Here is a 25617-nt window from a genome sequence, read left to right on the forward strand (position 1 = left end):
ATAGAAGTATTTAATATTGATAGAAATGACTCTTATAAACTACTGAAAGAGCGGAATTTAGTTACCCGTGGCTATGCCTCAAGTCGGGGTTGGACTAATGTGCTATTGAGCGGCAGGAAATAGCAGCTTTCAGAGGAGACAGAGAGTACGTCTACATTTGAGCAGGGAGGTGTGATTCCAGCAGGCGTAGCGGTTCCCAGGTGCTAGCCCCTACAACTAGCAGGATGCCCATGTGGGGGGGGGGCTCAGACTACCACCCGAGTACATGCCTGGGGTTGAGGTGGGCTTGTACTCAGAGCAGCTAGCCCAAGCTGCGGCGGACGCTCTGCTGGTTTTGGGTGCTTGCTCGAGCACAGCTAGTGCGGGAACGTCCACAGGAGCTGGGGATCCCGCCTCCCAGCTCAAAAGCAGGCGTAGTCCTAGAACAACATTTCTAATCCTCACCCAGGCACCCTGGCCTGTTCCCGTCTTGAAGCATCGAATTCAGCTTCCCTAATGTTCTCTGTAGTTTGTGCTGGAGAATTTATTCCTGTCCCAAACCCTGCTGTGGTGATGCTGCCTGGCTGGGTGCGGTTAAACAATTGCTAAGTTCTTCCCCAGGGGCGGGTAGATTTCAGTGGTGGGTGAAAGATCCCTGTGGAGACAGGGCCAAATCTTAACTCGCGTTAACACCTGTTAACCAAAGGATTGCATGGAGGTGTGGGGCAGAATTAGCATCTTCTCTGAAATGCTAGCCTGTTTGCCAGAAGCCGGGAATGGGCCACAGGGGATGGGTCACTTGATGATTCACTGTTCTGTTCATCCCCTCTGGGGCACCTGGCACTGGCCACTATCGGAAGACAGGACACTGGGCTAGATGGACCTTTGGTCTGACCCAGCCTGGCCGTTCTTATGTTCTTGGAGGCCAAAGGGCCTGCAGGGATACCTGGTCCTTGGCGTGGTGCTGGTGTCATTAATGAGACCTGTCAGGCAGCTACTTTTTGAATATTAATGAGCAGATCTGCATACAAACACAGACTGTTAAATGCTGGTTAGATTCCTCCATGGGTGAGTCCAGGCCCAGAGGGGAAATTAGCACCAGGTGGTCTGATTTCCTCGTGGGGAGTAGATTATACACCAGGCAGCTTACACGCAGGCACACGCTATGCAGAGCTCAGTAGACCCCAAGCAGAAGCATGTCGCAAAGGAGGGAAGGGAGGAGCAGGGAGAGGGAGACAGAATGGAGCCAGGACACAGAGAGAGAGAGAAGTCCACGCCGCAGACTCTGAACCGTACAATGACAGATTTCCCAGCATCCCTTGGGATGCCTCGGCCTAGTAGGATCCAGCGGACTCAGTGTCTTTTCAATTTGTTTATGGCTGTTACTGTTGCAGGAGGAGGCTGCTGGCTTCTGGGGCGGGATGGAGCTGTTTTCGGGTCATTGCAGCTGTCTCTGGTGTGGAGCTGCAGCGTGTCCCGCTCTGTAGAGGGGGGGGATCGTAAATGGTCGCTCACGAGCCCTGTCATCTCCTTTAAGCCTGGCTTCCTCTAGATGCCTCAGACATAAGATTTCAAGCCTTCCTGCACAAGAGCGAACATATATGGAATCGTAAGTCATTCACGTCTATCCACACACGCTATATACATGTCTGCACTCCAGGCTGTTTCTATCATTCACACAGAGGGTTAATGGTAATACACAGCAGTAAGTACTCAAAGTGAAATCAGCAGCAAAAGCCCATTGCGCAAGGCAGTCCCTGTTCGTACAGTCGAAGCACCATGCGAAGGGTCTCTGCACATAAAGGCCCATGTCCTTGGCTCGTGTACGTTGGCGTAGCCAGGTCAATGGAGCTGTGCCACTGGGAGCCAGCTGAAGAAGATATGACTCTAGCTGTTCATCTACACGGACACTCTCCCCATCTGCCCTTCAAGCCATCGCTACTGGGCCAATTTCTCCTTGGTGTCATGGCAACGGGCCTTGATTTGCAGGAAGAAGTTAGTGGCTTTATGCGCACAAGGGAGAGGCCATTAGGATAAAGTGTGGGCCGCAGTGAAAAGGCAGGGTGTCCTTAGAGCTGTGTGTGTCCAAAACCCGTGTGTGTGTGTGTGCAGGCATGGATGTGTACATGAGTAGGCACATGTGTGTGTGTCCATGTTTGGGCCTATGTGCATGTATGTGTCCATGAGTGTACATGCATTCACGTGTTTGTGTTTGTGTGTGTGAGCATGTGAGTTTGCCTGTGTGAGTATGTTTGCACGTGTGTGTGTGTGTGCGTGCGCGCATATGAGTGTGTGTGTCTGTGTGTGTGTGTGTGCAGGTGTGTGCAGGCTATGTGTACCAAGCCCAGCTCTGCTGTCCAGCCATACGAGGAAAGCTGTTTTCAGGACACAAGAGTGGAACTGGGCATGGGGCCGAGTGCCAGCAATCCCCCTGGCGATCAAGGGGGTGACTCCTCCCTCCCGACCCCCTCCGCCCAGCCCTCCCCCCCACACGCATGCTGTTTTTTCAGTCTGTCATTTCCATGGGACTTACGAGCAAGAAAATAAAGCAAGAAGTGCTTGCCATCACCCACACAAAATACCAGAATGGGGGGCACCTGCGCCTGGTGGCTCGGGAGCTCAGCCGCCGCTGGAGGGAGTCGATTTCGGCCCTGTAGTCCCGCCTGCGGTGGGAAAGCACAGGTAGGTCCGGACGGTCCAGCCAAACCCACTGGCTATACCATGCCCCTTCCCAAAGAGCCAGCAGCCCCAGCGTGTCCCGGCCCCGTCCCCCCACAAGTGATGGGGGGACTCCAGCCTCCAGGCCCCTGCAGCAGGAATGGGGAGGCCAGGCGGCAGGAGGAACCTCAGTGTTGCCAAGGGGTCGCTTGGCTAGGAGTGGGGGGGGGAACAATTCCCAAGACTGTGATTGGCTGAGAGCCAGGGGTTAATGGCCCCAGTGGAGGTGGCGGGCTGGGAGCAAGAGGGACGGGGCTGGGTTGAAGTCAGGTGATGATGGCTGGGGATTTGATTGGCTGGCGGGCTGGGCATAACGCCCCAGGAGGCTACGATGGAATCAGGGTCAATGGACAGGGATGATATGATTGGCTGGGAGGTAGGGGTTAATGCTTGGCCAGGATATGATTGGCTGTTAGCCAGGTGGTTAATGCTCCCTGATGATACAATTGGCTGGGAGGTAGGGGTTAATACTTGGCCAGGATATGATTGGCTGTTAGCCAGGTGGTTAATGCTCCCTGATGATACAATTGGCTGGGAGGTAGGGGTTAATGCTTGGCCAGGATATGATTGGCTGTGAGCCAGATGTTAATGCTCCCTGATGATAGGATTGCCTTGGAGCTAATACCTCCCCAGGATACGATTGGCTGGGAGCCGGAAGTGGGGGCCAGGCCGTTGTCCAGTTCCTTACATGCTGCGCTGGAGCTCACTCTGCTGGGCCTCGCACCGCCCCCGCCGCGCCTCCGACGCCTGGTGCTGCTGCAGGGCCTCCTCCAGCCGCTGCGCCTGCTCCGTGGCTTTCCCCTGCCACTGGGTCAGCTGCGCTGCAGGAGGAAGGCAGAGAGCGGGGCTCACACCCACCGCAGGGCAGGGGGCACCCACCCCCTTTGTGGGCCTCCTCCCCTCAGAGCCTGACCTGCAAGCCCTGGGCCCGGGAGTGGCCATGCTCACAGCCGCAGGACCCCCCGGGGGATGGGGCTAGCGGGCAATGTTTCCTCTAATTTTTGACAGGCCCTGTGCACAAAAAATTTCTTTTGTGCAAATTTTTGTGCTTCTGTGCAAATTTTTGTGTGTGCGGTGTTTCGCCGCGTGCGCGGGGTTTAGGATCTGTGTGCACGCGCACACGCGCACGGCTTAGAGGGAACAGTGCTAGCGGGATCGGGTGCTCACCCGGCATGCTCCAACGGAGGTGGGGTTCGACTGTATGGAAAGGGCCCAGCCCAACTGTGGCTGCTCAGTGAAGGGCAAATAGGGTGGATAGTGGACTGAGGCCAGTTCCCATGAGGCTGGGGTAGAGCTGCCATGTGGGGCCCTGCCAGGATTTCCCAGTGCAGCCGGACCCATGCAGGGCGCTGCCTGGCAATGGCACAAGAGCATCCCACGGTGGGATGGGCCCGACGCCATGGGGCAGACGCTCACCCTGCTCAGCAGTGGAGCCTGGTGGCGGGGGGGGATTCTCCTGCCCCCTACCACACGTCCCTCACGCCGGATGCCCCTGCCTCCCCCCACCTTGCAAGGCGATGTTTCTGGTGTCCATCTCGGTGCCCTCCAGCTGAATGGCCGCGAGCGCATTCCGCAGGGCTGCCACGTTGGCGGAGAGCGTGCTCTGTGGGGCAATACAATTAGAAGGGAAAGAAGCAGGCATAGGGCTTAGAAACGGCTGGCTGGGCAGGGGGAGGGGTGGCCATTGCGCTCCCAAAGCAGGGGTCCACGCCAGGTTCCCCTGCTCGAGGCTGCTTGGAAATCCAGCCCTCGGGGGGCAGCGTGCGCGCTGAACGTGGCGCAACCCAGCTCCCATCCGGTGGCGAATCTTTAACCAAGCTGTTCTCGGGGCCAGGTCCGCTGTGGTGCAGGGGAGACGTGTGACCCCATGGGGTCAGCAGAGCCCTGCTCCCCGCTGGCAGGGCAGGTTGTCCCACTGGTCTGTGATGATTTAAGGCAGAAGGGTTTTTTATAGGGGGTGTAACAGGGTGGCTTGCCTTTGGGCTGGAGAGCCTGGGACTACGCCGGTTGGATCAGGGGCTCCCAGGCTAAAAAGAGCAGGAAATTGCAGTAAAGGAGGGAAGTTGCAGGAGATTGCAAGGAGGGAGCAAGCTCTCCAGGCAGGGGAAGGGGCTGCACAGGCCCAGCTGGAAAAGCCTGTGGAGAAGGACAAAATCCAGGCGTGAGATACAGGGAAACAGACAGAGGCTCTTAAGCGGGAGAGCTGGGCCCTCCTGACGCTGGGGTAAAACCTGTGAGAGTTTGTGTTTCCTTTACAAAGCCTGGGTAATTTTGGGCCGGGGGAGAGGGGGACTGAACTCGGGGCGGGGCCTGGAGGGCCAATGTGCCCCCAGTGGACCCACCTATTGTTTGAACAACTGCATTCAGACGAGTCCTGAAGGGGATGCAGGGTGCGGTCAGCGCACATGGGGGGTGGCCTCACCCTTCCAGGGGGTTAGAAGAAATGGAATCCACCCCAAGTATGCACCGACCCCAGGCCCTTGCGTGCGTCCCCTGCGCCTCCAGCAGCTGGACAGGAAGTGGGGCTGGGAGAACAACGGGAAGCAGGAGTGATTTTTTTCCAGACCCTTCATTGCCTAGAGCAGCCCATTGTTTAGCAGGAAGCGTCCAAAGCCAGCCCTTTGGACCAGTCCAGTCTGAGAGCAAGGAGATGGGGGTGGGGCTGGTTGCCCCTTGGGACCGGCCCTTTCCCAGCTGGGAGCTGGAGCTAATAATAACGTGCCGGAAAGAACAGGCTGCGAGAGACCAGGATCCAACCCCCACTGCTGCCTTGAGACACCTAATTATACGTGTCCCAAATGGCTCTGGTCTGTGTCTCAGCTAGGAATAGCTGCAGGGCTCCTGCTCCAACCTCTGCCTAGCACCATCCTAGGGGCTCTCGCTGCAGCCGAGGGCTGGGCCTGTCCTGAGCAGAGCCCCGGGAGCAGCTGCTGGTCACGCCCCAGGGCTCAGTCCTGTTCGCTCAGGAAACAGCCATGCTGGGTGAAAGACCCTCAGCAGCCCCTGGGCCCAGTTATCCCACAGCAGGGATGGAGGGAAGTCATGTGGGTTACTGGGATCTCAGCAATGGGGCTCCCTGGGACTGGGGCAGGAGCCCTGGCATCCCTCGTTTGAGGGGATGGTCAGACAGGGACAGATGACCCCGTCCCCGATGTGGTATGGCTGTTGCCCCCGTGAATGTCTGTCATACCCAACCAGAGCCAACCCACCACCTGCACTGGTGGCCCATTGGGGCCACTTCCTCTCTTAACAGAGGGAGTACCCCAGCACCCCCATATCCCTCCTGCTCCCATGCATTCCAGGCTGTGAGATCCGGGATTCCTGGGGACGGCGCTGGGTCTGCATCAGTGCCAACACTTTTCGCTGGCCTTTTTAACGCCCTGGGGTCTTTTGCAGAGCCCAGATACCAGGAGCTCTGGTCTCCTTGCTTGCCGGATGCCATCCCTCCTGGGGAGACCAGGGCCTCTAAGGATGCCAGCGAACCCCTCAAACCGCCCCCCCCAGCTCAGCCCGAGGCCCCGCCCAGTTTGCAAGCTGAACATTGCTGCAGCATGATAGTGCCTGAGACCCACCAGCTGAGAAAGCCATTAGCATGGGAGGACGCTGCGCCAGCTGGCTGGGTTACAAGTGAGATAATACCCAGACCCACCCCCAGGCCAGGGCATCTCCTACAGCCTCACAGCCACAGCTGGGCACTCAGCCTGTCAGATGCCCCTTGGAGAATCTATAGGGGGCCAGTTAGGGAGCCCAGCATTACGCTAAATCCTGGGCTCCCTGGACTCCACACACACACCCCCCCACCAACCTAGCTCATACCTCATGCTCCCGGCAGGACAGCAAGGTGGCATTGAGTTTCCTGCCCTCATCCTTGGCCTGGCCCAGCTGCCTCTGAAGCTGCTTCTCCTTCTGGGCGTCCTCCTGCAGCCGCCCCGTGAGCTCGGCCACGTCCCGCTCCAGCTCGGCCACGCGGCCCCCCAAAGCCGAGGTCTCATTGGCTGCCCGCTCCCGGCAACCCTGCAGCTTCTGTGCTGCCTCCGAGTGCCGCATCATCACCGCCACGGAGACCGTCACCGCGGCGACCAGGAAAAGCAGGACCACGCACAGCCCCAGCACCTTCAGGGTGGCTTTGGCCACCGCGGGGTCCATGGTCCCCGTGCCGCGACCTGCCGCCTGCAGCTGCTGCCGCCGTGTGCTGGGAACCAGCAGCCAGGTCACTGCCTGTGTCACTTTAATTACTACGTGTGGGCTTCCTTGACCAAAAAAGCTCCTGCCTCTGGTTTCCGCAGGTCACGGACCAGGGACCATTCTAGAATTGTCTGTCACAGGCTGGAGAGGGCCCCGGACTGGGCCCTGGGGGGCTCTGGGCTCCCCAAAGAGAGGGGGGGCTTGCAGAGGAAGGGGTTTAAATCCCCTGAATTAAGCAGGAGGGGAACCTTGAGCCTGGAAAAGCTGCCTCAGCTTCTTAAGCCTCGAGGGAACTCCTCAACTGGGGCTTGTTCGGGGGGGGGTCTAAAGGGGAGGGGGCTGGCTGCCCGTAGGCTGTGGGGAGCCAAGGGCTGAGACTCCATGGCCCCCCCTTACAGAGAGCTGGGGGAGCTCAGGGCTGGAATAGCAGGGGGCTGTGAATTGGGATTGGGGGGCACCGGCAAAGCCAGGGGGTGCCCAGGGCTGGGCTAGCGGAGGGGACCGTGGGTCAGGATCGAAGGGCAGTTGCAGAGCTGGCTGGTAGACACGTGTACAGCCTCTAGCCAGCGTCAGATTCTTTGGTTCCAACCGTCGGGAGGAATTAAAAGCCGAGAACCCAGGCTGAGCCAGTGGCCCACGCGGGTCAATCTGTGGGGCTAAGCAGGGCAGGAAGCGGCGCTCGCTCTCCTGTGGGGTGACTGGCCTGTTCAGTGGCTTGTGGCTGAGAACGCCCCCGTCTGTGGAGCACCACCTGTTTTCATTCAGGAGTTTCTACAGCAATCACGAGTGCTCCGAGACGGGGAGGGGAGGGAAAGAGGCCAGCCTCGGTTCCTGGGTTCAGACTTTGCATCTGCGCTTCCCAGACCAAAATTCAGCCACCTCTGGGGTGGAGAGCAGCAACCATTGGAGGCACTAGCTCTCCTGGCAGGCAGCCATTGCTGTATTGATAGAGGGGGACACTGAGGCACAGAGCAGGGAAGTGGTTCACCCAAGGTCACACCGCGGCAGAGCTGGGAATGGAACCCAGGAGTCCTGTTTCCCAGTCCCCATGCTCTAACAGCTCCCTCCTAGAGCCAAGAATAGAAACCCCGAGTGCGGCTTCCCAAGCCCGTATACTAACCATTGGACAATCCTTCCTCTCCAGTAAGGTTCCCGCCCTTCTGGATGTTGCAGGATGTGCAGGGGAGACTCGGCTCTGGTGTCTCCACCTGGCACTCCACCCGGTGCCAAATTCCTGGGTCATGCGACCACCCAACAGCCAGACCCACTGGAACCAGCAAGGGGTCAGACTGCTTCCCCTGTCCTTGGGCTGCCTTTCTTGTCCCTTTCCTGCTGGCCCCAGCTGCAGAGAGCTCTGCAGGGGGGGAGCTTTTGTTCCGTGGCAGGGGGAAGAGTTTGGGTGCGGCTGGGGGGATGAATTGCAGCCGCTCGGCCCAACCTCTCCTGTCCACGAGTGCCGCTTGATTAAGGGGACCATGGATTTCAGTTGCAGACAAAACCTAGGGCTGGCCTCTGCCCTGGAAGGAGGCAGAATCAAGAGAGGCTTTTCCTCCGTGTGCAAGTCGGCTGGCGCCTCAGGAAGAGATAATTACAGTGGGGGCAGGCCAGCTGGTTGGTGAAACATCCTCACCCCTGCAGACACTAGCTCAGCGCCCTGGTCCAGCCATTCCTGTATCCTGCCTCTGGCACTGGCCCAGGCCTGGGTGCTGACAGGGGGAAGGATCCTTGGGGCGGTGCATCTTTCCTCCCTCCCAGCCCTTCCGAGTGAGGTGCACTGCAGCCCGTGGCAGATAACGGTTTGTCTCACCTGCCTGCCAAGCAGGCAGAGAGCAGCGTCGCTCAGGAATCTGTGGGCCATCCTAGGGCGCAGAACAAGACTCAGACGGAGGCTGTGGCTGGAGAGGGCTGGAATTTCCCGTTCCACACAAGGAGCTTCCATCCCTACCACCCTGTAGCTCCGACACTCTGTTTCCTGTGCTCCCAGCAGGCCCCAGTATGGCAAATCCAGACCCTTCAAAACTGACCCCTGCGCAGAATGGGAGTGGGACGCATGGTGGTGAACAGCAAAGCCCATTTATTCTGCAAACGTTCTCCCAGCCGAGGGCTGGTTTGTTACAGTCACTTTAATTTCCCTCCCCTTCCCCTAAGTGTCAGACTGGGTGTGCCTCATGTGGGGGCCGGGGGCACCCCAAAACCGGTCACCCCAAATCAATGGCCACCTCTGAAAAAATGTCTGCGGTCCATGGGTATTTCCTACCCAAGCAGGATGTGTCAGGCCCAACTTGCTGCAACTGTCATCTGGGGCTTTGGGTGACGTGTCTAAACTGCAGGGTTATCTCCATCCATGGACCCGTCACTGCGTCCCCCTCGTCCGTCACAGCCCCCCTCCCTCAGTAAACAGTCCTCTGGCAGGAGACGAGGCTTCCTCCACATGCATGCCAGGGAAGAGTCAGCTTCGAGTCCCATTGATCACTCAGTACAGATCACATGGAGGAGCAGCATGTGCGGGCCACAGGATCCAGTGTTGCGTATTCCCTGTGAGATTCCTGATCTCCCAGCTGGGGGACTCAGTCCTGAAACAGACCAATCAAATAAAGGGTTGTCAGGTTGGGATCATGTTGCCAGTGAATCCCTGGGGCTCTAGGCTATGCTGGCTGGCTCAGATCTACAAAAGTATTTAGCAAAAAGAAAAGGAGTACTTGTGGCACCTTAGAGACTAACCAATTTATTTGAGCATAAGCTTTCGTGAGCTACAGCTCACTTCATCTGATGCATAAAAGTGGAAAATGCAGTGAGGATGTTTTTATACACACAGACCATGAAAAAAGTGGGTGTTTATCACTTCAAAAGGTTTTCTCCCCCCACCCCACTCTCCTGCTGGTAATAGCTTATCTAAAGTGATCACTCTCCTTACAATGTGTATGATCAAGGTGGGCCATTTCCAGCACAAATCCAGGGTTTAACAAGAACGTCTGAGGAAGGGAGGGGGAAGGGGGTAAGAAAAAAGAAGGGGAAATAGGTTACCTTGCATAATGACTTAGCCACTCCCAGTCTCTATTCAAGCCTAAGTTAATTGTATCCAATTTGCAAATGAATTCCAATTCAGCAGTCTCTCGCTGGACTCTGGTTTTGAAGGTTTTCTGTTGTAATATCGCAACTTTCATGTCTGTAATCGCGTGACCAGAGAGATTGAAGTGTTCTCCGACTGGTTTATGAATGTTATAATTCTTGACATCTGATTTGTGTCCATTTATTCTTTTACATAGAGACTGTCCAGTTTGACCAATATACATGGCAGAGGGGCATTGCTTGCACATGATGGCATATATCACATTGGTAGATATGAAGATGAACGAGCCTCTGATAGTGTGGCTGATGTTATTAGGCCCTGTGATGGTGTCCCCTGAATAGATATGTGGACACAGTTGGCAACGGGCTTTGTTGCAAGGATAGGTTCCTGGGTTAGTGGTTCTGTTGTGTGGTGTGTGGTTGCTGGTGAGTATTTGCTTCAGGTTGAGGGGCTGTCTGTAGGCAAGGACTGGCCTGTCTCCCAAGATTTGTGAGAGTGATGGGTTGTCCTTCAGGATAGGTTGTAGATCCTTGATATTGCGTTGGAGAGGTTTTAGTTGGGGGCTGAAGGTGATGGCTAGTGGCGTTCTGTTATTTTCTTTGTTGGGCCTGTCCTGTAGTAGGTAACTTCTGGGTACTCTTCTGGCTCTGTCAATCTGTTTCTTCACTTCAGCAGGTGGGTATTGTAGTTGTAAGAATGCTTGATAGAGATCTTGTAGGTGTTTGTCTCTGTCTGAGGGGTTGGAGCAAATGCGGTTATATCGTAGAGCTTGGCTGTAGACTATGGACCGTGTGGTGTGGTCTGGGTGAAAGCTGGAGGCATGTAGGTAGGAATAGCGGTCAGTAGGTTTCCGGTATAGGGTGGTGTTTATGTGACCATCGCTTATTAGCACCGTAGTGTCCAGGAAGTGGATCTCTTGTGTGGACTGGTCCAGGCTGAGGTTGATGGTGGGATGGAAATTATTGAAATCATGGTGGAATTCCTCAAGGGCTTCTTTTCCATGGGTCCAGATGATGAAGATGTCATCAATATAGTGCAAGTAGAGCAGGGGCGTTAGGGGACGAGAGCTGAGGAAGCGTTGTTGTAAGTCAGCCATAAAAATGTTGGCCCACCTGACAAAGGAGGTGCTGTTCTCATCATGAATAGGTTGGAATATGAACAAGAGGCTACTCGGCAGCTGTCCAACACCACTTTCTACAAGCCATTACCCTCTGATCCCACTGAGGGTTACCAAAAGAAACAATTTGCTCAAGAAACTCCCTGAAAAAGCACAAGATCAAATCCGCACAGACACACCCGTGGAACCCAGACCTGGGATATTCTATCTACTACCCAAGATCCATAAACCTGGAAATCCTGGGAGCCCCATCATCTCAGGCGTCGGCACCCTGACAGCAGGATTATCTGGCTATGTAGACTCCCTCCTCAGGCCCTACGCTACCAGCACTCCCAGCTACCTTCAAGACACCACTGACTTCCTAAGGAAACTACAATCCATCGGTGATTTTCCTGAAAATACCATCCTGGCCACTATGGATGTAGAAGCCCTCCACACCAGCATTCCACACAAAGATGGACTACAAGCCGTCAGGAACACTATCCCCGATAATGTCACGGCAAACCTGGTGGCTGAACTTTGTGACTTTGTCCTCACCCATAACTATTTCACATTTGGAGACAATGTATACCTTCAAGTCAGCGGCACTGCTATGGGTACCCGCGTGGCCCCACAGTATGCCAACATTTTTATGGCTGGCGTACCCAGAAGTCACCTACTACAGGACAGGCCCAACAAAGAAAATAACAGAACGCCACTAGCCTTCACCTTCAGCCCCCAACTAAAACCTCTCCAACGCATCCTCAAGGATCTACAACCTATTTGTGCTGGAAATGGCCCACCTTGATTATCATACACATTGTAAGGAGAGGTTTCGGAGTAACAGCCGTGTTAGTCTGTATTCGCAAAAAGAAAAGGAGTACTTGTGGCACCTTAGAGACTAACCAATTTATTTGAGCATAAGCTTTCGTGAGCTACAGCTCACTTCATTGGATGAAGCTTATGCTCAAATAAATTGGTTAGTCTCTAAGGTGCCACAAGTACTCCTGTTCTTATTGTAAGGAGAGTGATCACTTTAGATAAGCTATTACTAGCAGGAGAGTGGGATGGGGGGAGAAAACCTTTTGAAGTGATAAACACCCATTTTTTCATGGTCTGTGTGTATAAAAACATCCTCACTGCATTTTCCACTTTTATGCATCAGATGAAGTGAGCTGTAGCTCACGAAAGCTTATGCTCAGATAAATTGGTTAGTCTCTAAGGTGCCACAAGTCCTCCTTTTCTTTTTGCGAATACAGACTAACACGGCTGCTACTCTGAAAAGTATTTAGGTTCCTGATTCCCACTGATTTCAGTGCCTGAATACTTGGGTGGCTCTGGGCCTTTTTTCACACATGGCCTAATTCTCTTTATGGCAGTGTGACCGCACCAGCATAAACCGAAGTGTGCTGGCTGGGATCTGGCTGCAGTGGAGCTGGGCCCATTTACATCAGCTGGGGATCTGGCCCCACTGACTCCAGTGGAGGGAATCAGCCTCACCCAACCCCCAATTAAGCTGAGAACTGGGGCCTGTCTGTGTAAATACAGTGACGCCCGGGGTATCAATGCTCTCTGGGTTCCCCCCACCCAAGGAGAGGCCAGAACCAGCCCCAGCAGCTCTGTCAATGAGCCCTTCGCTAATCATGCCCCCACCCAGTCCTTAAATACCTGGGTGCTGAAGGCTCCCTGCCTGGCTCCGTTCAGAGGAGCAGTGCAGCGAGGGGGGCGGCCAGCAGAGGCAGGAGGCTGGGGAGCCTGGTGCTGCTCACACTGGAGCGAAGTTCCTGGTGTCTTTGGAGCTGCTGCTGCAGCCAGGTGACCTCCCTGTGGTACTGATCCCTGCGGGGGGGGAGGGGAATAAAGAAGAGTGAAAAATAGCCCTTCGGTGGTCCTCATACCCTGCCAATGCATCTCCCCTGCCTGGGAATTGGGGTCATGGGGGGCAATCACTCATCCACTCCAGGAGCCCCCAGGGAAGGGTGACTCACCCTGACCTTTTGCATCCATTGCACCACGTTTCCATGCTGGCCCCCTGGAAACATCGGCTTGTTTGTTCATTTTAAGACCCTCCCTCTCCACAGCGTGCTGCCCAGAGAAGGGCAATGGGGCGAGCACAACCCTGGGAGCCAGGGACTGCAGGCGTTGAACCGCGAGGCCTGGTCCCCGGGGAAGAGCCCCTGGGGGAGAACTGCAGTGCAGGGATCGCCCAAGGGGGCAGGTGGGCCTTACTTTTGCTCCTGGAGATGCTGGACTGTGTTTTTCCAGGTGCTAATTTCATCTGGAAAACAGGAGTGGGAGGGAAGCTGGGATCAGAACCGCCATCATGCTAGTTGCCCCCTCCCCATCCTGATGGCCACAATTAACCCTCTCCTCTCCCCACCCCTGCCAACGCAAACACCAGACGGTGCCCAATCTCTGTGCGAGTCCATTGGCCAGACTTCTGCACTGGGGACACATGGGAAGCTTGAGCCGCTCCCCGCGCTGTGCTGACGACCCCCTGCCGCCCACTTTGTTCTGTTGGACGGACTGGCCGCCACGCGCTTTCCCTTTAGCTGAATCTGCAGCACCAGTCGTCAGGGACCTGTCCCGGCTGCCTGTACCACACTGCAGCCTCCTCTCCCTTCCCATCAGCCGCCCGCTCCCCCCTTTATCATTCCCTGTTCCCAGGAGCTCCCCCCCTGCCTGTGAAGCCCATCCGGTCTCGAGAGCAGGCCCCTGGCCCATGCAGTTTACCCTGGATGGGTCCTCCCATGAGCTCAACCGGGCAGGAGAGGGTTGCGGTGAGGGACACAGCCAGGGGACTGTTTTCCCAGGGCGGCCCTGGGGGTGCTGGAGCTCAGACCGGTCTGGGTCGTGACCGGCACACAGCAGTGGCAAGGGGACCAGTGTGTGGAAACCTTGGAGATGCTGGCACTGGGCGATATCCCAGGGAGGTCTCTGCCTGCCTTATCCCCCCATGGAGGCACCCCCTCCCTCAGGAAGGACTTCCCACGAGCCCCCAGGCTCCTGCAGAACTAGGAGCAGGCTCTGCCTGTGCAGAGGGGCTGAGAACAGCAGCTGTCTCACCTCGTAACCTGCCTTTTTCCACCTCCTGCTGGGCAATGTCGCTGTTTAGCCGGGTGACCTCCTGGGTCAGGTTGGTGACATTCCTCTGCAGGACGTGCTGGAGGAGGAGAGAAAGACGAAACGCCTTAGACTTCAGAGAGCCCTGCATCCTCAAAGCGCTTTCCAAACTGCCTGGGACTCACTCAGCCCCTTGCTGAGCTGCAGCCACCTCTGGGGTGGAGCATGACATCTGAATCCAACTGGAACAGCCGACCGGCCAGACGCAGTCACCTGGCATAGGTGTTGGTCAGGATCACGGAGCCAACAGCCTTTGCTCACTAGATGCCCAGGACTGAAACAGAGGTGGGGCTGCGGGCCAGGACGGAAGGCATGAGGGAGCCTCAGGCTGGACTCGTAGGGGGCCGTGCACTGGGATGGCTGGGGACTGCCAAACAACTCCACGTCCTGGCTGGATTCCAGCCTGGTCTCTCTCCTGCTGACCCCCCCAAGGTGCCCTGTTCCTGGCTTATCCCCATGTCAGTGTGCTGCTCAGGCTGGCATCTCCTGTGAGCAGAAGAGCTGGGGGGCGGGGGGGGGGCAGTGCTAACCTCAGCACGGCACCTTCCCATCCCATCTGCCTCCTGCTGCTGTTTGGCCCTGGCCTTTGCCTAGGGCTGGCATCCCCTGGCACTGGTTAGGAAGGGGAGGAGGGAATCCCGGCTGTGTTGTACCCAGCGGTGCGTACAGGGGCCCCCTGGGAAGTGGGGGTGGGGGTGGGGGGCTCAGATCCAGCTCCCAGGAGTCTGGCGTGTTGGCAGGCAGGCGCCGCGATGCCGTCAGCTGGAGGGAGCCGTCTCACGTACCGTGTGGTTCTTGCACACGTCCCAGCCCTCCCACTTCTCCTGCACTGTCTTGTTGGTACTCGCCATCTCCTCCCGCAGGGCCAGCACCTTGCTGTGCAGCCAGCGCTCCTCAGCCACAAAGTGGCCCAGCCCGGCCGCCAGGATGAGGATGATGGCGAGTTCCGCGGTGGCCACGGCGAGCCAGACCTTCCTGCCGCCCGAGGCGAGAGCCCCGGGATCGCCCATCGGGGTCAGAGGGGCCTGGGGGAGCCAGGCGTGTGGCCACACCCTGCAAAGGAAAGGAGCAGTTTGGCCCTGTAGAGTTTCTAGCGGCCTCCTCATTAGCATACCCCTCATTAATATATGCCTTAATAGCACAGCCCAGATGAGTCCGTATTTGCATGCAAATTCATTACCATCAGTAATTAACATATTTAAGATGGTGATTAGCAGACACCTCATTAATATATTCATCCTTGTCGCTGCTTGTTCGTCATTAGCCTATCGCACATTAGCATATCCCTCATTAACGAGCCCTCCCGGGGAAGTGCGGGGCTGGGGGCGAATTGGGGCAGAGCAGCAGGGCGGGATTAACTTTTTGTGGGCCCCCATTGGGGAAAAAGGGCATGTGATGGGGGGCGGTCCGCAGAACGAGGGGCCAGTTGCGGGCAATGGGGCACAGCCCAGCACAAGGGCTCTGTTTACAAACCCACAACTGCTACGCGAACAGTGGCCCACCCAGCCCTGCGCTGCCAGCATGCCCCTTCCACACAGACCCCCCTGCCCAGTGCCCTACCCTTATGCCCAGCGCCTCCTCGCCCAGAGACCGTCCCCACAGATCCCTACGCCCTGGGCCCCCTCACCCAGAGACCTCCCCCCTCAGATCCCTATGCCCAGTGCCCCCTCACCCAGAGACCTCCCCCCTCAGATCCCTACGCCCTGGGCCCCCTCACCCAGAGACCTCCCCCCTCAGATCCCTATGCCCAGTGCCCCCTGCCCAGAGACCCCTCCTGCTGACCTCCCACCACAACTGCACAGCACCCTGCACACCATACCCCCTGCCCAGCTCCCTCACCCACAGAGGCCCTACTGTCCTGCACCCCCTTCACAGTCCCACCATCACAGCTGTACAGCGCCCCATATTCCTGAGGGAATTCTGCATCAGATTCTGGGTATAATATTTTAAAATTCTGCACTTTGTTTTTACAGTAAATAAATGTGGAAGCTCCGCCATGGCAGTGGGGCGCACAGGCCACTGAGGTGGGAGATCACCGTGCAGCCTCCCCTGCCCCCCTGGGACAGGGACTTGGCAGTGAGGCTGAACCTGACCCTGACACAGCACAAGGGCCATGCCTGCCACAGAAACACCCTGGGGCCCTGCCCCTTTTGCGCCAGGCACACCAGATGTGGGCAGGGAGGCTCAGCCTGGCAGCAGGATCCAATTGCAAAGGGACTTAGTGTGGAGGGATCCAGCTGGGGGAAAGAGGGTTCTGTGTGGGGGGTAAGAGGGTTCTGTGTGGGGCAGTCTGGGTGCAGGCAGCTCAGTGAGGGATCTGGATGCACAGGGAGGTTCCAGGTGCAGGGGCAATGGGAGTCTGCAGGGGGGACCAAGTGCAAGTGGTTGGAGCTCAGCAGGTCGGGGGGGGGGTCTGAGTTCAGGGGAGGTGGGGTTCATTTGGGTGGGGGTCCAGGGGTAGGTGGTTGGGGCTCAGTGGGGAGGCTCATCGGGGTGGTACAGATGCAGGTATAGGTGATGACTCTTGGTTTTGCCGATGGGTGCCCCATCCCGGCTCCGCCCCCTTCCCCAAGGGCCCCCCCTCCCACTCTGCCCCACTCCACCTCTTCCTGCCCCCGCTCTGCCCCCTCCCTGTAGGTCCTCTCCCCAGAGCATCTCCTGCCCACTGCTCACTCCTTTCTGCCTCCTCCTGCCTTGAAGGCGAGGGAGGAGGGGTGTTTGGGAGGACTCAGCCTCCCCCAAAACTGGCAATTTTCAGCGTATTTATACACGTCTTTCATATTCTGTTATTGAATGTGTGTCTGTCATTGGCATCTGAACAACGTAATCATTATTAAAATAGTCATGAAATACATCATTACGTGGTCATGAATTACAGTATATTAAACTCATTACACCCAGCGACCAGCTGTCTTCACTAACACCCCAGTTTAAAGACATTACCTTCGCTCTGGGCTTCACGCCTGCTTAGGGCCTGTTTGGGAGCTGAGGCCACTGATGGCTGTGGGAAGAAGGTGGATGGGAGGGACGAGCAATGGAGAGTCTCTCTCCTCTCCCCTCCTCTCGCTCTCCCCGCCCCTTTCTCTTCTCTAAGTCCTTGCTCCCCTTCCTGATGTTTCCCCCTTCTTGCTTCCCACCTACGTCCCTTTCCCCATCTCTCCCTGCTCCCCTCTGTCTAGTGCCTGCTCCCACCCACACACTCAAAGTGGCAGAGGAGGTTCCCCCTCCTTGGGTGGGAAGGTTGCCTAGTGGTTAAGGCGCAGGCCACGGGCTCCCGTGTTCTGGGTTTGATTCCCTGCTCTGCCACAGACTCCCTGCTTAGCCTTGGGAAAGTCATTTCACCTCTGGGTGCCCTAGATCCCACCTGGGGCTAATACTGACCCTGCCTCCTAGGCTAAACCCATTCGTGGCTGTGTGGTGATGGGGGAAATGGAGATACCAGGTGGGTAGATTTGGGCTGAATTTCTCCACCGCCGGGGAGCGAGAGCCGGCTCTGCAGGAGGGACGGGAGAGGGGCGGGGGGCTCAGGCCAGCTCGGCGGAGCGTGGTCGGGGCTTCAGGCACTAGGGTGGCTGGGGCTCCCGAGCCGGGGACTTCAGCCCAGGAGGTGCGGGGCGACCCTCGGCGAGCCGGGGCTGGCAGCTGCTGAACCCTGCGGCTTTTGTGCGTGTCTCTGCGAGACCCGCTCGGCCGCTGCCGGAGCAGGGAGGCAGGAAACCGCTGGTCCCGCAGGAAAAGCGCCGCCGAGCCGAGCCGAGCCGAGGGGAGGGAGGCCGGCCGCTGCGTCCCGGCCCCGGGCAGCCCAGCCGGCCGCCAGCGCGGGGACGGGGAGCGCCCCCGGGGTGCGAGGGGGGGCTGCCTTCACCCCTGCCGGCCCCGCAGCGCCCCGCTCTCACCTCAGCCCGACGGGACGCGCCAGGGCCCGGGAAGTCCCGGCTGGTCGGTTTCGGTTCCGCCCCTCCCCGGCTTCGGTTTCGTTTCTCTGCCGGAGCTGCCGCGGGGCGGGGAGGGGGTGGGACTGGTCCGGCCCTGCGGCGAACCCTTGGGGCCAGAGGGGGCGCTCCGGAGTTCATGGGGGACCCCAAAACTCTGGGGACAGCGGGCCGGGCAGCTGGCTTCTGGCTTGCCCCCCCCCCATTGCCACCCAGCGGGGTTAAAGGGCCCCCCCCCAGCTCCTGGCGGGGCAGAGGCATGGGGCTCCCTGCTCCAGGAGCAACAGCAAAGCCCCTCCCCATAGGAGCAGCCGGGGTCCCCTCTCTGCAGTGCTGGCAGTAGGACCCCCCAGTATTCACCTGGGGGGGGGGGCGGGGTTCACTGGACTTTTCTCTGGCTAGGCGCAGAAGCCAGTGCTGAGCTGGGGTTGGCAGGGTCCCCCTGTGGGCTGGGGGTTAGCACCCCGTTGATATAAGGGGCCCTCTCAGAGCGATGGGCTCAGGCTGGCTGCAGACTCAGGCAACAGCGCTCCAGTGGTTACACTCGGGTCACGTATTTAAGCTTTTCTTGGCAAGCAGGCGGGCTAGAAACCGACCTTTTAAACGGATTGGTTTTCAGTGAAAGCCCCGGGTCTGATGCCATCCCCTGGCTCCCGGAGCGGGGCCCCAGGAATGGGCCCACAGCGCTTTCCCCTAAGAGCACCCTGTGCAGAACCCATCACCCCAGCCCAGGAGCAGGGAGGGGGGTTTGCCCCGTGCTCCAAACTAGCAGCAAAGTTTGAGCTGCCCCTTCCCTGCTCTCTGAAGGCAGGTCAGGCGTGCGATGGCCACGAACACGGCTCCGGGGCTGCTCACTCTGAGCCCCGTGTCTCTGATCGGGCAGGATGTGGGAGGACAAATGACACCACAAACCTTTGGGGTTGGCAACATTTTATTAGAAAAATAGAAACCCTAAGGGAGCAGCAAATACCGCAGCTGGGGCTTAACCCTGCTCAGGGCAATCGTCGTCTGGGGCAATCTCCAGCCAAGAAACCCCAGGGGCTCTGGATGAATTGGCGCCTTCCTCCCTGTGCTCTTCACCCTCTGGATCTTCTTCACCGTTTCCCCATCGTCTTCCAGTGCTGGGCAGGACCCGAGATCCTTCCGCCAGGGCTGGGCTGGGCAGGAGCCGTCTCCCTACGCGACCCAGGGGAAATGCCAAGCAAGCTAGTGACTTAGAATAGTTCCCGTGAGCATTTTGGGGATGGGGGCAAGCTGGCTGCGCTATGCAGTGCACCGTGTTCCCGTGGGGATTCTCCACTCTCCCGCTGCGTGGTCAGCCCTGAAACACAAATCCCAAGGGACAGAGAGCGTCCTGCGTTACCCACCACCGAACGACTGCACTGAGCTACCTAATAGCAGAGGGGAGAGAGAAAGGGGAGATGGGGAGTGAGGGTGGCTTTGTGTTTATGGCATGGGGCTGGTACTCTGCAGATCTAGGGTCAAGTCCTGGCTCTGCCCTGTGTTCCTGGGGTGATTCACTCGTCTCCTTGGGCCTCAGCCCCCCCCCCCCATCTGTAAAAGGGAGGGTAAGGATCCTTCCTTTGCCTGGCTTGGCTACTCCCAGTGTGGACTGGGCAGGCCTGTGTCTCCGTGCCTGGTACAGCTGGGTTCTGCAAGCCCTGCCGAGCTGGGGAGAGGCTTGGAATGGGACGGAGAGGTACAGGGCCATGCTGCAGGGCAGGAGGAAGCTCTCATGCTGCGGAGGTAGTGGCTGAAGGCAGGAGCTGTCTCAGTTGGAGGGGACAGAATGGGGCCCTGCAGCCTAAGAGCGTGGGGGTGAGATAGCAGGAGGGCGGGGAATTGAACCGAGTCCACATCCAGGCTCCTCAGTACCTGTACAAACCTGCTTCTCTCACAGGAGTAGGATCCTGGTGAGGGACAGAGCCAGCAGGCTCAGGTAGCCGGCCACGATTGGGATCCGGAGGCTGCTCCCACCAGAGCTCTGATTCTTCTGGCTATGGAGCTGCTGCTGTTTCAGCTGCCGGATGGCAGCTTGCAGTTTATCACTGGGAGAACAAGTGAAAGGGAAGGAGATGGTAGCAGAGAGCTCTGGGGCCCCCCCCCCAGTGCAGCCCGATGGGGCAGGGACGGGCTGGTCTCACCTATGCTGCTGAGCCTCCTGGAGCTGCTGTCTGAGCTTGACTATTTCACCTGAAAAACGACAGAGGGGACACAGACGCCAGTGCCAATCAGATAAGGCAGCGTGCTTTTCCCCCAGCGTGCGCCCCCCTCCCTTCGAGCGCATCCCTACATCCTAGGGTTCCCTCGACACCCCCACCCCTCTGTCTGCCTCATTGGGGACAGCTGCCTGCACTGTACCTTCTGCCTCTATTTCAGATGAGCCAGGCCCCTGTGTCAATGGGGCTGAGGGTCAAAGGAAAGTTTTGGGTGCTGGAGGAGCTGGTCATCACCACACTATACGAACACAGGATCGGGCCCTGCCTATTCACCTCCCCCATCCCTTTATCAGCCAAGAAGATTTTGGCTTTCTGCAGTTGATGATGACGATAATTTACTGGATTGTGGCAGCGCCTGGGACCCCCAGCCAGGGGCAAGGGCCCCACGGTGCTAGGCGCTGTAAAAACCCACGACAAAAAGATGCTCCCTGCCCCATGGAGGTAACAATCTCAGCAGAAGACAAGAGATAACAGGTGGATATAGACACACTGGAATGTACAAGGAAGGACAGCTCAGCGTCTGTGCCCTGCCCAGTCCTTGGTCTCTCTGCTGGGGCAGCCACTGGCTGCTGGCTCTGGTGGGCGTTTTTGGGCTGGAGACCTTTGTCCCCTTTGAACCAGGCTGAGCTTATCGTAACAGTCAGCAAACAGCACCTAGGGCACTAGCGACCTAGGGGTGCAAGGCTCCATAGCCGATTACCAACCTCATGAGCCAACCAGTTCCCTGTCTCCTCAAGGAGTGGGGAAGTAGGTCCCAGTTCAGGGCAGCAGAAAATCCCCCTCCTGGAGTGACCTGGCCTCCTGGCTCTGAGCAGGCTGGCCCAGGTCATACTGAATCTGGAGGGTTTGTCCTGATGCCGCCACTCCTGTAATGTTACTTGGATCTGGCTGAGAGGACTTGGCCCAGCACACGGGGCTTCGCACTTCCATGACCGTGACCCCGGAAGCTCCATGCGTGCACCCCAGAAAGGCGTCCCCTGTCTTAGAGAGGACCTCTCCTAAGCCACCCAAAGGGTTGGTGGCCATTAGCCAGGAGCTGCCCAGAGCAGCTGTCTTACCTTGTACCTGTCCTTGCTCAGTGTCTCGGCTTCCCAGCTGGGTGATTTCATCCTTCAGGGCAGTGATGTTGTTTTGCAGGTCGTGCTGAGCGAGAAAACGAAAGAGAAGAATCAGCATCTCTGACAGTGACGCACACAGGAAATCCCTTGCCCACTTGTGCTGTGCAGGCTGCAGCCACCTCTGGGGCGGAAGGTGGCAGCTGAGAAAAACACCACAGGGCAGCTTAATGACTGTGAAAAGAAAAGGAGTACTTGTGGCACCTTAGAGACTAACCAATTTATTTGAGCATGAGCTTTCGTGAGCTACAGCTCACGCATCCGATGAAGTGAGCTGTAGCTCATGAAAGCTTATGCTCAAATAAATTGGTTAGTCTCTAAGGTGCCACAAGTCCTCCTTTTCTTTTTGCGAATACAGACTAACACGGCTGTTACTGTGAAACCTGTCATTAATGACTGTGGACACCTACTCATTGCTGTTCCACGGGGAGCAGAGTGGAATTACTGGAGATGGATGAACAGCCTGAAAGCTGGCATCTCCAGCAATAACCGTAGCCCGGCGCCGGGGCACTGCTCTGCATGGATTCACAGGGAATGGAGCCTCCTACTGCAGCACCAGGCCCATGGCCTTCAGGCCTCAGTGAACAGGCCTCTTAGGCTATTATCTGATAGGTGCCTTATTTTTTCCTAGTTCAAGGTTCCCCTTTCCCCAGCTCTGTCCCGGCTAACACCCAAATCAGCCTTTCATCCTCTCGTGGAGAACTGGACTCGACTCCAGTGGTGCTGGCATGTGGGGGTGCACGTGTCCTGGAGTCCCTGGGCAAGGCTCTGGAGCTGCTCCCTACGAAGCCAGGCAGGACTCTGGGGAAGTCTCCTCTCTGGGAGCAGCCTGTCCCCAGGGCAAGAAGCTCATACGGCTTCCACCTTCCTGGGTCTGACCTTGGAGCATTCAGCGTCCTCTGCCCCTCCATGCACTTCCCACAGCGAGTCCGCCCAGGCGGAGTCCTGGGGAAGCCAGGGGGTCCTGCACTCCAACTTTTTGAAAGTCAGACGTGACTCTCAGCCAGCCAGTAAAACAGAGGTTTATGAGACGACAGGAACATGGTCTAAAACAGGTTTCAGAGTAACAGCCGTGTTAGTCTGTATTCGCAAAAAGAAAAGGAGTGACTGTGGCACCTTAGAGACTAACCAATTTATTTGAGCATGAGCTTTCGTGAGCTACAGCTCACTTCATCGGATGCATACTGTGGAAATTGCAGAATATCATTATTATATACACAGACACCATGAAACAATACCTCCTCCCACCCCACTCTCCTGCTGGTAATAGCTTATCTAAAGTGATCATCAAGATGGGCCATTTCCAGCACAAATCCAGGTTTTCTCACCCTCCGCCCCCCCACAGACAAACTCACTCTCTTGCTGGTAATAGCCCATCCAAAGTGACCACTCTTTTCACAATGTGTATGATAATCAAGATGGGCCATTTCCTGCAGAAATCCATGTTCTCTCACCCCCTCACCCCCCTCCAAAAACCACACACACAAACTCACTCTCCTGCTGGTAATAGCCTATCCAAAGTGACCACTCTCCTTACAACATGCATGAAAATCAAGGTGGGCCATTTCCAGCACAAATCCAGGTTTTCTCACCCCCCCCCACACACACACACATACACAAACTCACTCTCCTGCTGGCAATAGCTCATCCAAACTGACCACTCTCCCCACAATGTGCATAACAATCAAGGTGGGCCACTTCCAGCATAAATCCAAGTTTAACCAGAAGGCCGGGGGGTGGGGGGTAGGAAAAAACAAGGGGAAATAGGTTACCTTGCATAATGACTTAGCCACTCCCAGTCTCTATTTAAGCCTAAATTAATAGTATCCAATTTGCAAATGAATTCCAATTCAGCAGTTTCTCGTTGGACTCTGGATTTGAAGTTTTTTTGTTGTAAGATAGCGACCTTCATGTCTGTAATCGCGTGACCAGAGAGATTGAAGTGTTCTCCGACTGGCTTATGAATGTTATAATTCTTGACATCTGATTTGTGTCCATTTATTCTTTTACGTAGAGACTGTCCAGTTTGACCAATGTACATGACAGAGGGGCATTGCTGGCACATGATGGCATCTATCACATTGGTGGATGTGCAGGTGAACGAGCCTCTGATAGTGTGGCTGATGTTATTAGGCCCTGTGATGGTGTCCCCTGAATAGATATGTGGGCACAGTTGGCAACAGGCTTTGTTGCAAGGATAGGTTCCTGGGTTAGTGGTTCTGTTGTATGGTATGTGGTTGTTGGTGAGTATTCGCTTCAGGTTGGGGGGCTGTCTGTAGGCAAGGACTGGCCTGTCTCCCAAGATTTGTGAGAGCTTGTAGGTGCAGAGAACAGGACCCCTCAGCCGGGTCCATTTTGGGGGGCAGTGAGCCAGACAACCACGTCTGCACTTCACTCCTCGTCCCCAGCCAGCCCCAACCGACTCCCCCTGCAGCCCCTCCTCCTCTGGGCTTTGTCCCTTTCCCGGGCCAGGAGATCACCTGATTCCTTTGTTCTCCGACCCTTTAGCTCTCACCTTGTAAGGGGGAAGGGCCCAGGCCATCAGTTGCCAGGAGACAGTGTCAGCCATTTATGTACACTGGCCCTTTGCTCTACAACAGTGACACCCCCTGCCTTATCCTACCACCTAGAGACTTAAGAAATGCATAGAGGAAACTGAGGCACCCCTACAGTATTCAGAGGAAACATTAAGAACAGTCCCGCTTTGTCACAGCATGTTAGACCAGACCCACTGGACCTGCAGGACCTGGGGTTCTCCTGTTCCAGATCTCCAGGACAGCCTGGATCAATGATAGGAGACGACCAGATCTGATGCTCAGGAACAAACAGGAACAGAGGGTCAGGAACAGGCCATCGAACACGGACTGACTAGACCAGCCAGCTTTGCACTACTAAAGGGGCCCTCATCTTCACGTCTGTCTGTCCCGCTCAATCCCGTCTCTTCACTTCCTCTTGGTTTCCCTCCTTCCCCTGCTTCCCCCAGTTTCGTCCCAGACTCAGATTCTCTCTGTCTCTGGCAGGCTCCACGCTGCCTGCTGCTGTCCCCCCTGTCCCTCCAGCTGTCACTTCCCCACTCTCTGAGGGGAGAGACCACCTCCTCTCCACAGAACAGGACAGTGCATTCCCCAGGCCAGCCTGCACGCCACAGCTCCCCAGACAGGGTCGAGTCCCTGCACCATGTTTACGCAGACATGTGCAGAGAAGGAAATTAATTTGAGTCGTAACAAAAAGCCACCAGGGACCAAGGGGACACCCAGGGCTAGTGCAGCCGCCTCTCACCCCTGCAAATCCTGCATCAGGGAGCACGTGAAATGAGCTGCGTGGGAGTCTTCCCAGCCCACCCCACAGAGCAACGGGACAAATCCCTTGCTGAGGGAAGCTCCAGGGTGGACCAAGGGGGCGATGCACGTGACAGTGTGGGGAGCCCAGAGCTGGAGCAGCACTGGGGGCTGTGGGGAGGGACCCTGGAGAAAGCTGCTTGTGCTGGGGGATGGGTATTGACAAGCAACAAGACAGATCATGGCAGCATTTGGAAGAGCAGCCTGGAATGGTCCCCTGGCTGACAGCTGCCCAGGGCAGGGCCTGGCGCTGGTACCTTTGCACAGCCCCCAGCACTGCGCCACCCTGATCCTGGACAGGGCCTCCTGGGCGCTACCCTATACCAATATTAAACAGCAACAACATCCAAAGCACCCACCGTCAGGCTCCTGCAGGAGTCCCAGCGCCCACGCGTCTCCCAGAGGGTCTGATTGGTGCCAGCCAGCTCCGACCGCAGCGCCGTGACCTCTGCCCTCACCCCGTCCCGCTGCTTTTCCAGGGCCCCCGTGTCCTCCTCCAGCTTGGCGAGTTTCCCCATCAGAGCTGAGGTGTCATTCTTCAGCTGCTCCTGGCACTGTCTCAGCCGGGTCGGGGCTAAGGAGATATAGACCACACAGCCAATCAGACCAGTTGTCACTAAGATGAGGGCAACTAACAGGAAAATACAGGACCATGTCTTCCCCTTGTTCCCCATGCTTTTGTTCTCCAAAAACAGGGGGTGGGGGATGGTTCAGCAACTAGTGCTCATCCCAGTATATCGGGCTCCTTCTTCTCTGCAGCTGCAGCCACCCGATGTGAATCTTGCTGAGCTGACAGCCCGGCAGCCTCGCCCTGCCAAAAGGAAGAGTTGCTTTTGCCCTCT

The 25617-nt window shown here is 57.0% G+C and overlaps 3 protein-coding genes across 9 annotated transcripts; all 3 read right to left on the reverse strand.

The window, feature by feature from the left end:
* CCDC194 (coiled-coil domain containing 194) lies at window positions 1–9968 on the reverse strand. Of its 2 annotated transcripts, none has more exons than XM_043535840.1 (6): window positions 9907–9968; window positions 6514–9455; window positions 4204–4300; window positions 3386–3518; window positions 2562–2642; window positions 1–1560 (listed from the first exon to the last, which is right to left on the reverse strand). In XM_043535840.1, exons 2-6 carry the CDS (start codon window positions 6841–6843, stop codon window positions 1551–1553), a joined length of 651 nt encoding a protein of 216 aa, XP_043391775.1. In that variant the 5' UTR covers window positions 6844–9455; window positions 9907–9968; the 3' UTR covers window positions 1–1550. The 2 variants fall into 2 exon arrangements, with proteins under 2 accessions (XP_043391775.1, XP_037741800.1); XM_037885872.2 differs by having other exon boundaries at window positions 4–1560; window positions 2513–2642.
* Window positions 9969–11002: 1034 nt separating this feature from the next.
* Window positions 11003–18223, reverse strand: LOC114022453. The gene is made up of 6 exons (XM_037885873.1): window positions 18068–18223; window positions 14957–15224; window positions 14115–14211; window positions 13278–13326; window positions 12717–12887; window positions 11003–11064 (listed from the first exon to the last, which is right to left on the reverse strand). Exons 2-5 carry the CDS (start codon window positions 15179–15181, stop codon window positions 12749–12751), a joined length of 510 nt encoding a protein of 169 aa, XP_037741801.1. The 5' UTR covers window positions 15182–15224; window positions 18068–18223; the 3' UTR covers window positions 11003–11064; window positions 12717–12748.
* A 793-nt stretch (window positions 18224–19016) lies between these two features.
* Window positions 19017–25617, reverse strand: LOC114022452. 6 transcript variants are annotated; one of them, XM_037885950.2, is made up of 5 exons: window positions 25135–25617; window positions 21381–21465; window positions 20248–20296; window positions 19989–20151; window positions 19017–19279 (listed from the first exon to the last, which is right to left on the reverse strand). In XM_037885950.2, exons 1-4 carry the CDS (start codon window positions 25447–25449, stop codon window positions 19998–20000), a joined length of 603 nt encoding a protein of 200 aa, XP_037741878.1. In that variant the 5' UTR covers window positions 25450–25617; the 3' UTR covers window positions 19017–19279; window positions 19989–19997. The 6 variants fall into 6 exon arrangements, with proteins under 6 accessions (XP_037741878.1, XP_037741876.1, XP_037741879.1 ...); XM_037885948.2 differs by having other exon boundaries at window positions 19017–19494; XM_037885951.2 differs by having other exon boundaries at window positions 19979–20151.

This window comes from Chelonia mydas, chromosome 25 (genome assembly GCF_015237465.2).
Source record: "Chelonia mydas isolate rCheMyd1 chromosome 25, rCheMyd1.pri.v2, whole genome shotgun sequence".
NCBI classification, from domain to species: domain Eukaryota; kingdom Metazoa; phylum Chordata; order Testudines; family Cheloniidae; genus Chelonia; species Chelonia mydas.

Excerpts from the sequence above, each read along its gene's own strand:
- LOC114022452 (XM_037885950.2), bottom strand. The coding sequence starts at position 25,449 with ATGGGGAACAAGGGGAAGACATGGTCCTGTATTTTCCTGTTAGTTGCC. Across the intron at positions 21,466-25,134 it reads ACTCCTGCAGGAGCCTGACG|CACGACCTGCAAAACAACAT; the intron begins GTGGGTGCTTTG and ends TTTCTCGCTCAG. Across the intron at positions 20,152-20,247 it reads CAGGAGGCTCAGCAGCATAG|TGATAAACTGCAAGCTGCCA; the intron begins GTGAGACCAGCC and ends TTGTTCTCCCAG.
- LOC114022453 (XM_037885873.1), bottom strand. The coding sequence starts at position 15,181 with ATGGGCGATCCCGGGGCTCTCGCCTCGGGCGGCAGGAAGGTCTGGCTC. Across the intron at positions 13,327-14,114 it reads GGAAAAAGGCAGGTTACGAG|ATGAAATTAGCACCTGGAAA; the intron begins GTGAGACAGCTG and ends CCTGTTTTCCAG. Across the intron at positions 12,888-13,277 it reads CAGCATCTCCAGGAGCAAAA|GGATCAGTACCACAGGGAGG; the intron begins GTAAGGCCCACC and ends CCCCCCCCGCAG.
- CCDC194 (XM_037885872.2), bottom strand. The coding sequence starts at position 6,843 with ATGGACCCCGCGGTGGCCAAAGCCACCCTGAAGGTGCTGGGGCTGTGC. Across the intron at positions 4,301-6,513 it reads TGTCCTGCCGGGAGCATGAG|AGCACGCTCTCCGCCAACGT; the intron begins GTATGAGCTAGG and ends ATTGCCCCACAG. Across the intron at positions 2,643-3,385 it reads AGTGAGCTCCAGCGCAGCAT|GCGGGACTACAGGGCCGAAA; the intron begins GTAAGGAACTGG and ends TTCCCACCGCAG.